Source organism: Dioscorea cayenensis, chromosome 18, assembly GCF_009730915.1.
Source record: "Dioscorea cayenensis subsp. rotundata cultivar TDr96_F1 chromosome 18, TDr96_F1_v2_PseudoChromosome.rev07_lg8_w22 25.fasta, whole genome shotgun sequence".
Taxonomy (NCBI): domain Eukaryota; kingdom Viridiplantae; phylum Streptophyta; class Magnoliopsida; order Dioscoreales; family Dioscoreaceae; genus Dioscorea; species Dioscorea cayenensis.
In genome coordinates, this window is record NC_052488.1 from 20,523,561 (window position 1) to 20,538,199 (window position 14,639).

Sequence of the window (14,639 nt, forward strand, 5' to 3'; positions counted from 1 at the left end):
GAAGTATGTCATGATGTGAAAGGAGCAACACAAATATGAATAATAAACTCTTAAAAAAAATTGCTTGCGTAAAAAAATAATGATGAATAAATTAATTTGTCCGCATTCTACGGGGAAATTTTTTTCTTTGATTTCTTGATTTCTTCTGTTTCACCAACTACCAATTGACTTGCTTGGCTTTTAATCAAATATAGGCACTCAAATGATAATAAGTTGGAAAATTTCAGAACCAGCATAAGATTGATAATTTAAACTTTAAAGCACAATAAAGTTGGTGATGTTCAAGTACCAAAAACAAAGTTGTCAAAGTTCCTCAGCTCAAAATCAAATGGCGCGGAAGCACATTAACTCAGAACAGCAATTACATCAGATGATCTCAAAGCAATGTAATCAGAACCATCAGCGCTCTTGAACTCGGTTCCGGCAAACTTCGAGTACAAAACCAGTGTTGCCCGGGGTGACGGAGAGAGCCTTTCGCTTGCCCTCGTCATCTAAGGGACCTGGTCCAACCGCAACTATCTGTGCCGATGATGAGAGAATGTTATAATCATGCAAGTTAGCAGTATATTCACCATTATGATTATAGTTTCAGATGGAAGATTATTTCTTCATTTCTAACTTAGTCACCCCCACAAAATATCATTTGATAATTTTTCAACTTAGATAACTCTACTTTCACTAAAGATTACGCAGAAGGTCATTTAAAAATCTATTCGCATCACACTGGGAAGATCAAAACTTACTGTGCCTATGGGAGGTTTTTCCTTGGTGGCCCCTGTCAATAGCACGCCAGCAGGGAGTTTTATCTTCAGCTTCCACGATCTGAGATTTATACGGAAGAATGAAAGATAAGGAACACCAATGGAAGCTTTGGAACAACGCATCAACGACAATTATCTTCCCGAGAAGAATATGAAGAAATTTATAGAAAAAAACACAAACCTTGATCAGGACTCGGTCGCCCAGAGGCTTGAGATCTTTGACATCATCAGTATCAAGAATACCAACAATATCATCCTCCTTTAATAATATATGGTCAGCCCCATTGAATTCCAGCTCTGTTCCAGCGAACTTGGAGTATACAACCTGGGCTCCGGACTATTACATGAAAGGTTATAGATAGTCAGCTCTTTAAAAGACACAACACACTTAAGATTTTTGTTTTGGGGAAAAAGAAAGCGCTTGCCAAATACCAAGCAAAAATACAATCTGGTGATGTATGACTGCAATAGAAAGTAAAACATTAGTGAAGCAAAAGCAACAGGGCGCAACTTGATCAGCGAACATGTGAGTCACAGAAAGCACTGTAAATAGATTCAGGTGTTTTCATATTATAAGCATACTTCCCACCAATGACAACTAAACAATGTGAAAGTGCACTTTTGGTGCATGAACTTAGAAGATTGTATGAATAGCCCCTAATCTATGGAAAAACTAACTATTTTGGGCACTGTTCAACAATTCTTTTTAACCCTTGGATGAAATGAATTATAAGGCATAACTCACGGACAAAAGTGCATTCATACCAATAAACAGCTTATTATAAAATCATAGTTATTAAATGTAAGTCGAAAATTAATATATATTTTTTTAAAAAAAACACATTGCTCCTTTATGATCTCTTACTAGCTATTAATACATTACAACCAGAAGCTAAGACTCGAAATAGCTACCTGCACACTGATCTCCACTTTTTTGTTGCCAACAGTTCTACCATCTCCAACAGCTACAACCTCGCCTCCCTGAGGCTTACTCTGAGCAGTTGTTGGAAGCAATACACCTCCAGGTGTTTTCTCATCAAAAGACTTGATCTTGACTAGAACCCGATCATCCAGAGGCTTAACGGACGTAAACTGTTAAATAATGGACAACCAATCACATTTAAGAAGCCGAGATAAAGGCCTCTTGACATGATAAATTTCTAATTTACCAACAAACCAAAATGCAAAACATTAAGCAGACTAAAGAACAGGCAATCTAAGCAACAATTATGCAAATGAAGGGCCCCAGTAAGCTGTGCTTCTGGTTGAACGTTTGTTGGCCATGCATTTAATTGCTTAGCACAAGTAACAAAAGCCAAGAAGTCCAAGAGAGTAACTCGGGATGAAAATGAAAAGGGATAAACCTATTTATTCACTTGATGATGGGATGCATCAAGAATAATATCAAAACACATGTCAAACTTTTGAAGGCCAAAATGAAAAAACTGAGACAAATTCTCAAGCGGAGAAAACATTCAATTTTTCCACAAGAAACCGCAATTATTAACTAATTACAAAATTGAAATCCCACAAGAAGAAATCAAGCTAAAAAATGAATCAAATCTCTTATTACAATTGTAAAATCGAATTTTAGACATCAAATGCACATTCTGAGCATCGAGCTCGAAACTTAACCTCCAAATGCATGCATTGGATGAGAAACGAGATCCCACCACACCAGCAAATCATACGGCATTAATTCTAAATCAATAACAAGGAACACACTACGTTTTTCATACTTCATATGAGATGGACCAAGCAAAAAGGCAGAGACTTTCAATTACCTTAGGGGCTACAGTGGTGGCAGCCTTGACAACAAGGCCTCGGAAGCTCCTCCGGTTCAGACCAGCATTGCAGACAGTGACCATGGGACAAACTCGCAGAACGGATGGAGATTGACGAAGGCCATCAAAAGAGGGCATCATGACCCTCCCCGCTAACCCAGCACCAATTATCGGCAATGTGGCCATTAAACCTGGATGGATTAAAACGCCGCCTAGATCAAAGTTACGCGAAGAAATCATAAAGTAATTGGATTTTCACTACAACAATACCAAAGCCCAAAATTCAAAAAGAAAAAAAAAAAACTTCGCCAAATTCCAGAGATTTGAAAGACCTTATGATTTAAAAATGGGATTTTTTTCAGCTGATTTAGAAGTAAAACACGAGGAAAACTCCCGGAAAACAGTAAAGTTTTTGGCTTTGTGAATAAAAACTATAGATCTAAAGAACCTGAACCATACTCATAAAACACAAGAACAAATATATACATATATATAACCAAATCAAAAAGAAAATAAAAAAAGAGAGAGAAAATCACAGAGATGAACACTACCTGAAGCTCGACACTACCTTCGGAGAATGGAATAGAGCGAATTCGATTTCTCAATCGAATGAATCGAAGAAGAAGCGTCGGAGAGATAAAACCCTATAAACGATGGAGAGTTGGAAACCCTATCAAGCTTTATCCTGAGTGATGCGTTGTGCTGTTCCTTCGTATGTAGGGCACTAAACTGTTCCAGTGCAATCTATGTACGACGGAAATAATATTTCGATTTACTTGATTGGCTACTTGGACGAGCGTATTAGGTCAGGAGGAACATCGTACCAAAGTATGCTTTCCCGAAGTGCAGGCGATGGTTCTAGAATGTTGTCTCGAGCTTCTGGAGAATGGGCCCTCTTTAATGGGCCTTACTGAAATTATCCAAAGATCCCTTTTTCAGCGAAAATATATTAATTGGTTTTATTTTGTTATATTTAATAATTAATTGTAATAATTTGGTGGTTCCTCACCCTAGTCAACTTAGCTAAAAAAAAGTTGCAATTTTTAGAATAAAACGGATACTGTCATAAAGACTCGGTAAATCATCTCTTTCTTTAGTGTGATGTTTCTGAAAGAACATGGGTGTTCTTTGAACAAACCCTAAATGCACAGCCACATACTTATCATCTTTCAAAAATCTGGACTTCTTGGATTCTATTCCTCAATGATCAGCTGCAAGTTTTGTGGGGTCTAATTTCTAAAGTCATTTGTTGAAATATTTGGCTTGAAAGAAACAATTGTTTGTTTAACTCTCTTTTTCAGAATGTTTCATCTATTACTACTAAAATTATTCATATGCTTTTTGATTGGATTTCTGCAGCACGAGACCTGCTCCTTCAACATGTAATCTCAGATTCAGTGCAAAACTCAAGCACTCTCTAGACCTCTTAAACACTCGGTCAACTACGAACAACTCCGTCATGGCTTCATCAACTCGCAAGTAATTCATCCTTTGTTTTGCCTACCTTTGTTAGCTGGTAAAGGCCTTTGGTACCTTATGGTGTTCTTTGTTTTTCCCAATTGTGGTTCTCTTTTTTTGTTGTTGTTTGTTGTTGTTCTGTTTACGAGTTTGATTGTAAACAAGTTTTGGGTGTTTCATCACTTCTGGTGATATTCTCCTGACTTGTCTGTTTGTTTGCTTTCCTTTTCTGCTTTTTGTAGCGGTTTGTTCTTTTTCAGTTCTTGTTTTGCTTTCTTTAAATAAAGATGTGGTTTATCAATTTTTATTAAAAAAATAATTTTAATAATAATAATTTAGTGGTTCAAACCCCCAAATATTGTATTACTTAAAAAAATTAATCTGTATATATTTTTGTTTTGCAAATTGTTAGTCGGAATAAATAGAGTTTAACTTTAAAATAAATTATCAAACAAGATAAAATGAAAATTTCAAACTCATTTAACTTTTGTGTATTAAATGAGAAATATATGTCTCATTGTTTGTTTATTATTTTAAATATTTATATTAATTATAAAAAAATTTATATTATTTAGATTATGATGGTTGTTTGCACGTATTTTTGTTTGCATATAGTGAGAATTAACCAAAAGGCACTAAATCTAGTGGTATAAGATCATTTTCGTATGGTTTGAAAAGGTCGTATAACTTCACCCTTGTGCCAAAGATGAGCATATGGCAATTGAGAATGCTCTTCATTGGTAGTATTTGTTGAGAAGTTGATTGAAGACAAGACCCGGATTGCCGGCATGGTGAGCAAGTAAGGTGTATGGAGGTGAGGCAGGTCAGGTGCACCGGAAGGGAAGCAAACGGGCATGGCTTTGAGACACTGAGTATGAAGACCTACTCTGTTCAGTAAGCAGGGCATGGATGCTATGTCGTATGAGTAGTTGAGCAGTTGAAGCCTTTATTTGTGTATGTACTAATATATATGTATCTCCGGAAGTGAGTGGAGAGCCAATGGTTAAGTGAGTCTAGATTATGTTTAGACCAATGGGAAGTTGTTTTGGTGTATCTACCAATGGGTATTAAGCTTAGTGCTTTACTTGTCTGTAGTTTTTTTTTATATATATATTACCAGAAGCTAGTGGATGCAGTGGATTGGCTGAGAAACTCTTCTGTCTCCCTGTTTTTATTCTTTACCTTGACTTTTTGACTCCAAGCAAAACAAGCTGTGAAAAAACCTCCAAGCATATCGTCGAACACCTTGGATCACACTCTTGTTCATCTTCCATATCACAACAGTATTTGGCTCCCCAGAAGAGCTTTAATTATGTGCACATCTTCTTTGTAACTTTTTAACTTTAAATAGGTGATGATATTTGATTAACTAAAAGCAGCCAAACACCACACTAATAAATAACCACCTAAGTTCAAATACAGAAAAAACCAACAAATAAATTCACTAAATAATAAGATAATCGGAGGACAAGAAACACACCAATAGTAAGTTAATAACATAACCCTCATTAACATAAGCCATCTCTTGCAATAACAAGTTCTTAATTAGCACTATAGCGGGATGTCAAGTATCTTTATATTTCCAAAATATTTATTATTTCATTTCGTTATAATTATCCCGATTGCTTGAATACATATTTATATTTTAGATTCATCCCAAATTTGTTTAATTGAACCAAACAAATATATGTAAAACAAACAATTTTTAAGTAATCGAATAATATATAAAGATGTTCCTGAACCTACCCTACATTATACTTCTATATCTTATAGTTTTTTTTTTCTAATCAAATTTTGTAAATCTTCTCATTAATTTTTCATGTCATGGATCATATTTTATTTTTTATAAAAATAAATAAATAATTAAAGAAATATTCACAATTTAATGGCATTGAGTTTGCTCTAAGTAAATAAAGAAATAAATAAAATAACACTCACAAAATCTAATAAAATTCAGTTTGTCCCGGCTATATTCTATCCCTGGTTGTTTGGTAATTTCATCTTTTATAGTTTCGTATTTATGGTAGCCTAATATATGAGATCCTAGAGGCTCAAATAAAGCCATCGTGATTCATGTTTGGTTGTGTTTGTAAAGGAATTAGGCTTAAATAAAAAGTAGATAATTAAAGCTGTCACATTTCCGGACAAACCCTTCAACTTTTGTTTCGTTTTTACCTCAAGTTGTAGAGAAGCCAAAGCGGAATATTTGGTCATATCCAATAATAATGGACCTAACTAAATATTTGAAAAATTTACTGGATTCTATCATGTTTCTTATACTTTTTGTTTGTTCCTTTTTTCTGTTTGTATCGGTTTTTCTCGTATAATAAATTAGTAGTTTAATTATCTATTTTGCTCTAAAAAAAATCACCGGGATTAAAAGATTTCAATCATCTTTTGGAAGAACAGGAAAGCAGGTTGAAAATGAGTGAAAAATAGCTATAAATTATATTTAAAAATAAAGCACCATGAGAATAAGCAATCCTGTAGATACAATTTCATATGTGCATAAAACACCATAAATATATTAAGATGCTATCACAATCTCGTTTAAAACATGTGATACAGATTAGAGGGTTATCTTTTTTTATTACAAAATAGATGGAAGGTGCGGGCTATGTGATGTGTACTTGTGATGGTAAATAGTTTGATACATATATAACGGAAAACCCATAATAAAAAAAATGTCAGATGGGATTACACCGCGCATATATATATATATATATATATACATGAACATCCCATCAGTTAAGCGATGTGAGACTAAAACAGGAATATTATGGCTGAACTTCAAGTAACAAAAATGGAGTTAATGCTTGCATGGGAGGAAGGATTTTATGAGATACAATTAAAAATAGATGCGATACCGGTGATTATTGTCATCATAATTGGCGATGTGTGAAAAGCTTGTCACAACATGATTGGAAATGTGAAGTGGTGCATACGGCAATGCTCTTGTGAAGCTTGCATATATTAGAAAAGTTTTTTTCTTAGAGGATTTGATATTGTGTGATAGCAAGGAGAATTTTATGTAATAAAAAAAAAAACTCTTTTAACATATATTATTGAGACCAAACTAACTAATTAAAGAAAGACAATGATGTTTGGGGGCTGGTATAAGATACATATATTATATCCAAGAGATTTTATCTAGCTAGGATTTAAATCTTCCATTAATATTAAGAAATCTGCATGCAGAAAGATAAGACTTATAAAAAGGACAGCATCCGCTTTCACGAGAGAAGAGAAAAGAACAAATAGCAAGACTGAAGTCATGATAAACGGAGAGGTTCATAGACTGCGATCCCTCCAAAGAAGTCAGAAGAGCTAAACTCATTAATACCACTCATATTAATTGTCCATTAATTCTTCTCCTTCCCAACCTCCCAATTTATCAATCCCCATAACCAACCACATAATTAATTATACCAATATATAGATCCAAAGATATCATTATCAAAAATATTAATAAACCAACAAGTTTTAAACTTCAGTAAATTAAATATAAGTGCCAATAGTAATTAATAGTCTAACAACAGCTTATAACAGCAACATCAAAGAAAAAAAAAAGATAGCTTAGAAATTAACAAGAAGCTAAGCGCGCACACATGCAACACGGCCGAGCTTACACAGGTCACAGCTCAGCCGGGTACGCATCAACACAATCAATCCACGGTCCGCGCGCAGGCTTCTTGATGCGCCGCACAGCGCGCCAAACAGCACTATTACACTTGAATCCTGACCCGAACGCCAGCTGCCAAACTCTATCACCGCGTCGCACACGCCCTTTGGCCTCAATGTATGCGAGCTCATACCAAATGCTGCTGCTCGACGTGTTGCCGAACCGATGCAGCACTGCACGAGACGCTTCCAGGTTATCACTACTTAGTTCAAGATTACTCTGCAGCGCGTCCAGCACCACCTTGCTCGCCGCGTGCACGCAAAAGTGCTCGAACGCGAGCTTGTAGTCCGGAATGTATGGTTTCACTGAAGTCGATGATGTTTCAGTCTCTCCGGCAGCTCGTTTACCGAATAAAGTGCCGGTAGAGCAAGGTTGCAAAGAAGAGGAGCTGTTCGGAGAAAGGAAGTACTAGTGGACCAAGAGTAGTGATGTTCGTCTTCAATGCTTGTCCTCCAATCTCCATTAGCTCTCTGCTTATTGATAAACCTTTGATCCTTTGCTCATCTTCTTCTTGATACACACATCTACAAGCAAGCAATAGTATATGTATGTTAAGATATTAACATGTTATTTTATGTATTTGTATTGTATTATAAGTTGATGTTGATCTGATCAGTACCTGAAGCTGCGGTCATCGCCGCCTTTGTGAGTGCGGACGATGTGCTCAAGACGGTACTTAGCACGACTAAAATCTCGGCGTCGGTTAGAAAGAAGCACGGCGGAGCAACCCATACGGAAAAAACAATTAGGGATGAGCATTGAGCGGTTGCGGCCGGTGTACCAAGTGAAAGACACGGCCTCCGTGCTCACAACCACGGCGTAGTTGTTGGCGTTGGCTTGCAACATATCTTGGGCTAGATCAAGTGCAATGATACTCGCACTGCATCCCATTCCACCGAGGTTGTAGCTCAAAACATTGCCACGCATCTTGTAATGGTTAATAATCATGGCCGAAAGAGATGGGGTTGGGTTGAACTGACTGCAATTGACGATGATGACACCGACGTCCTTCGGCCGGACTCGAGTTTTCTGGAAGAGTTCGTCGAGAGCTCCGAACATGACTTCAGAGACCTCAGTACGGCCTTCTTTCATCGTCGCACATTTGTCGGAAGAGTAAATGCATCTAGGGATATATGTTTCATCGCCGATGCCGGATGAGTTGAGAATTCGGCTTTGGAATGCTAAGCTTTCTTCATCAAATTTACCTGATTTTCTTGCTAATTCTATAAACTCCTTCTTTGAAACCTATTGAGAATTTAATTAATTAAGACACTTTTGTATATATGGCAAAAATAATAATAAGAATTAAGATCTAGAATGTTTATGCATGGTATGCATGTATAAGATATATACCTTTAGCTCATCGGAAGGGCGGTAACAAGCGAAGTCGATGAGGTAAATGGGCCGAGGGACGAGACATGAAGTAGACTGAGACAGTGAAGACGAGAACAGCTAAGAAGGCAAGCAAAGTAGCAAGATCATAAGTAGCTTCTTCCCAGATTTTCTTCCATAGTTCTTCTTTACTTAAACTTCCAATTTCAGCACCAAACACAAGAACAATAACAGGGATGGTAGCTAAATATATTGCATGACTTATAAGGTAGTGGTAGCCAAGTTTGACGTATTTGAGATTCACTGACTGTAAGAAGTCCGGCAAACGGCGCCTGACTATGACGGAGAAGGTCGGAGAGCCGGCGTCCGGGCCGGAGGCTTCAACACCACGGTTGACAATCTCGGTTGAAAGGAGAGCTTGCTCTGCAGAAGCCATGAAAGGTTTTGTTATGGAAAGTGGTGTTGTTGGTGATAGTTTGGGTTTGAGAGGATTGAGTAGGTTGGGAAGGAGTTGGGTGATGAGTTGTTATGGAGGAAGATGGAGGAAGAAGTGGTGTTCATATAAAGAAGGTGGTGGATGAGGGATAGTTAATGCTTGTATCCAACTAGGGAGGTGTAGTTGGCTTGCCATGAATTACTCATTCAATGAAAAGCATGGGAGTTTGGAGTGTTTCACATGGTTGGTTTTACTCCTAAATGAAAAGAAATTAAAAAAAAAAATTTATACGAAAAAGTTGAAGTTGTAGATATTTCCTTCTATGTTTTTCTCGATGATGGCCGGACTCGGTGCGCCTTTGGTCATTCCCTCTAGAAAAGATGTTGCCTTCTCAAAGTGAAAGCTTTCTTCTAGTTGGCCTTGCACAATAAAATATTTACTCAGGTCAATCAAGCTAAATGCAGATGCAATAAAATCTCCACTAGCACATGTGTTCTCTGTAATGCTGCTGAGGAAGAGTTCATTCATCTTCTCCTAAGTTATTCTTATTCAAGTAGAATTTGGGCACATTTTGCAGCATTTTTTAGGGTAGTTCACCCTATCTCCCTGTACGATACTTGGACCTCTTCAGGGGATATTGAAAGGTGCTCTTCACTCTAAACCCGCTAGATTACTTCTTATCAGAGCTATTTGTTGGGCTCTCTAGGCCGAGGGCAACAGATGCATTTTTTCTTTTACTGCTTTAGAGGAGCATGCTATTATTCGCAAAATTAACATTTTTCTCATCGATTGGTTTTGTGCAGCCCCTGTTTCGGTCATTCCCTCAACTTGAGGAGGCTCTCCATAAGATCAAACGCAACCTTGCTTTTGTGAGTATTGATGGTCCCGCCCTTCCTCCTTAGCCAGCTTTAGCTAGTGAGCCAGGTGTTCCCACCTCTGAAGGTGCCAACCTGATTTAAGCTCTGCCAAGGGTTCATCATTCAGTGTCTGGATGATGTCCTTTTTGTTTTCTATTTTCCCCTCGCTTTCTCTTGCGGTATTTCACTTCTGGTGACCTGCCTTTTGTTTTTTTTTCTTTCTCCTGTGTTTTGTTGGTTGTTTCTTTGTTTTTGTCTTTTTGAATGAATAAGTGGTTTATCCACTTTATTCAAAATAAAAAAATCATAGATATTTCAATCAGGTTGGTGAGGTCCCAATTGACATAAATTCGAGACTGATCAAAAGAGTTTTAAAAGAAATAACAGATGATAATCGAGGTTTCATTGTAAAAAGTGTTATAGACTTTTGTTGCTCAGGATATGAAATACACAGAATGTATTGATGCCAAAAAAAATTATTGCCAATGAAAATGAGTTTACACTTCAATCCCCGTTGAGTGATGTGTACATTTTAATGTGTGGTTTATTCACTTTGTCAAAAATAAAAATGAAAATAAAAATAAAACAAAACAAAACCCCGATAATAATAAAGAAGAGTAAATAAAATTAAAATACACTTGTTCAAATAAGAAACCTAAAATAAGGGAAAATCATAAACATAAAAAAATAAATAATTTCATTATATTAAAAATTAGTGTAACTATTTTGGCTTATGTTGCAAAAGTCATTTTATTATAGGTGACGTTTGGTTGGATGCAATTTTAAATGTAGTGGATTTTCAGTTATAAGATTTGTAAATTTGGACTTGAAAAACAAATGTGTACAAGTGTATATATAAGTGTGTATATATGCATATATGCATATGTATATAAGTATATATGTAGAAGTATATATATATTTGTATATGTATGTATATATATGTAAACATACATGTGCATGTTTATATATATATATATATATGTAGTGTGTGTGTGTGTGTGTATAAATATATGTATGCGTATATGCATATGCATATGTGTATTTGTATATGTATATATTTATGTATACATATATATGAATATGTATGTATGTGAGTATAAGTATATGTATGCATGTATATGTGTATATATGCATATGTGTATGTATATATATATTTCTATATACATACATGTATATATATATGTGTGTATATATGCATATACATTAATATACATTAATATATATATATATATATACACACATATAAATACATCACTTAAGGATTTTAAATTCCGGGATTTCTATTTACGCCAAATTTAGATGCAAGTCCAAATACATCCATGGGAGTAATAGGTTTTACCTTAGTATTTTAAAATCTCTTTAAACCAAACAAAAGATTTTTGAATGTGATATTTAAAGTTTTATAACTTCAAATACAACAAAACAAACACTACCATAATAAAATCTAATCATATGTTTAAATAAACCATAAGTAGATTACAAGTCGGGATTGTGACCTAACTATATTGCTTTTTAGGTACGACCTAATTAATCATTTAAATTCTTTGAATACTTAAATAGGCTCAAATAGTGATGACTCTGCCCTACATCCTTAATAAAATCAATGATGGCCACATGATCAAGTCTATTGATTAGATCCTTGAAGTATTATTATGGATTCTCAAAACATTTGTAGCACATAAATTACACTAAGTGTTTTGCAAGACTATTTAAATAGAATTAGGGATCACCAATTATAAAAACATTTAACATCTTATCAGGACGGAGTCATAAAAGTTTTTTTTAAGAAGAAAATAAATTTTTTTATTGCATACAAGTAAAAAGTGAAGAAGACAAAATTATATATTTTTATAAATATTTTTCTAAAAAGGCTTTTCTTATACAGGGGATTGAATTGGGGGGAGAGAGAGAGGGGAGGGGAGGGGGGGAGGGAGAGGAGGGAGGGTATGAAAGGATGTTGTTAGTTCTACAGGTGAGGTTTGTAGTTTAGAAAACACTCAAATACTCATAGAGAACTCGCACAAACCAAAAAAAGAAGACACACGAAATTAGTAACCCAGTTCGGCGTTCACTCGCCTACGTTTGGGGGGCCAAGCTTAGAGATAAACAATCCACTAAAGGAGGTGAAAATAATTGGGTATAAACACTTTATCACTCACTCTTACAAATAAAGATCATTACACTCTCTAGATTGTCTAGTGCCCTCACGCTCTCCTCCTCAAGAGTTACACCTAATCTCAGAGCAATGTAGCTTATATAAACGCCTCAACGTCCCAAATATAGTTCATACATCTTTTAGAATCTCTGTGGCTTCTAACTTTAGAACTTTCCAAAATTAGCTGTTGCAACTCCTGTTGTAACACAACTTGCAACATGGCCCTGACTGCTGACTTGATTGAGTTCTGGTTACATTGCGAACAACCTCAAGACCCATCATCCTCCAAATCATGCTTAGTCTAAATCGGTGTAGCCTGATCTCCTGATCCAAACTACCAGCAACTAGCCTACTTCCTCAGTTCCTCACCACGCAGTCCCTCACAAAGGGCGCACGTCTTTGTGCGTCTTCTTAAAACTTTCCAAACTTGATCTCAATTTACCCAAGTTTAGTCTTCAAATCTTCCCAAGAAAAATCTTCAATCAATCATGCAATCATACCGATAATAATCATGCCTTCAATCATACCCTTAATAGTCTTCAATCAAACTTATTAAGGTTCTTCAAATTATACCTTTAATAGCCTTTAATCATACCATTAATATGTATTTCTTCAATTAAGCTCCATTCATATTTAGTCTCCAATCAAATCTCCTAAATATTGTATTGATATGATCTTATCTTCAAGTTGTAACACATACTAAAAAAGCTCCATCAAGATTTTCAAGATATTTGCCTCCAATCCAAGACTCTTTCACATGTCACCATGCCCTGCCATGTCATCAATTATGTCACATCACAAAAGTTGCCACGTTATCTTGTCTTGGTATCAAATCATGCCAAGATTGCCACGTTTCAAAGGTTGCCTTGCAAGGGGCGCACGTCACAAAGGTTTTTTGTGATCTTGTAACTATTTTCTTATCATGTAGGGAAAGTATGAGTCATCCACGTTAATGTGAATATAAATATATATATATATATATATATATTTGAAATTTTTGTGCTTGGATGTTACATATTAAAAATGTATCAAACTTTATATTCTGCTGACTCAATAATTTTTAACTAGTTATAAAAATCCACACATTTTCTCTCCAAACTAGTAATTCTTACCGCTGGTTATTTTGAAGTTTCTTCTTAGAAGATAACACAAAATTTTTTTTTTTAACAAAAGCCACAAATGTCAGCTTACAACGAAGGGGTGTTAAAGGACAAATAAGTACAATGATGTATCAGTTTTAGTGACTTAATGATCCTTTAAGGATTTATTAACTTGGCTAGACGATATATGGGGTGATAGAGTCCTACAAGATGCACGGCCATAAAATATTTCAGGAGTCGAAACCAAGTTAATAAATCCTCTTATCATATAACTTTGAAGGAAAGGAAACGACATCCTCATATACAGTATTGCAACAGTATTGTTGACCCAGAAATTCGATCCTATATCTGTCCATTCATCATTCTCATAACATCCCATTACATTTGGTGATTGTTAAGCAAGAAATTCAATTGATCAATTCATTGTTTGTTTGATTATCTCCGATGGTTAATTAATGTTATATATATTAAATTAAATGTTGCTTAGGTGGAGATTAATGGCTGCCGGCCACTTGCCGCAATGACCCATTTAAGTTGGTTAGTACTAAGGAGTTAGGACCATAGAGATGATATGAGCTGTTGAGTGAGATACTGACCCATGACTGAGCCTCACTCACCTAAACTCTTTAAATGTATCCATTAAAATATAAGGTTAGGTTTGAGACTATTTTCTAATGAATAAACCACCCTACAAAATCATGGAACTAATGCAACCCCTTAAATTTTTTGGCGAATTTATTTTTTTAAAACTATATGTTTTATCTTGTATCTATTAGTTTTTAAAATTTTAGTTTTCCCGGTTAAAGTTTTTGGTTTATGTTTTTTATCGAGTGGATGCTAAAAGGATATAAATAATAAGGATTATTATATATTTTAATAAAATATGGTCAAGAGAAATCTGAAGTTTGCAAACCTCAGGGATGAGCTGAGTAGCACCCTAATGATCGAGAGTAACACTGGCTAGCACCTTCTAATGCTTACATTTTGAGCCTCATAGAGACCTCTTCTCTTCCCTGGAAGGAGTCATGTCTGTATTGTGTTTTTCTGATTTGCTCCACTTCGGGGACTATGTAC

General features: G+C 35.5%; 2 protein-coding genes across 2 annotated transcripts; both read right to left on the reverse strand.

The window, feature by feature from the left end:
• Positions 1-209: 209 nt before the first annotated feature.
• Positions 210-3,224, reverse strand: LOC120282576 (20 kDa chaperonin, chloroplastic). Its single transcript, XM_039289415.1, is given in 8 exon segments — positions 210-443; positions 445-519; positions 744-797; positions 799-822; positions 943-1,098; positions 1,674-1,853; positions 2,546-2,736; positions 3,097-3,224. Coding segments are annotated over 7 exon segments (774 nt in total). The 5' UTR covers positions 2,732-2,736; positions 3,097-3,224; the 3' UTR covers positions 210-344.
• Positions 3,225-7,466: 4,242 nt separating this feature from the next.
• On the reverse strand, positions 7,467-9,555 carry LOC120282392 (3-ketoacyl-CoA synthase 10-like). The gene is given in 5 exon segments (XM_039289200.1): positions 7,467-8,037; positions 8,039-8,209; positions 8,305-8,930; positions 9,039-9,095; positions 9,097-9,555. Coding segments are annotated over 5 exon segments (1,611 nt in total). The 5' UTR covers positions 9,454-9,555; the 3' UTR covers positions 7,467-7,637.
• Positions 9,556-14,639: the final 5,084 nt, after the last annotated feature.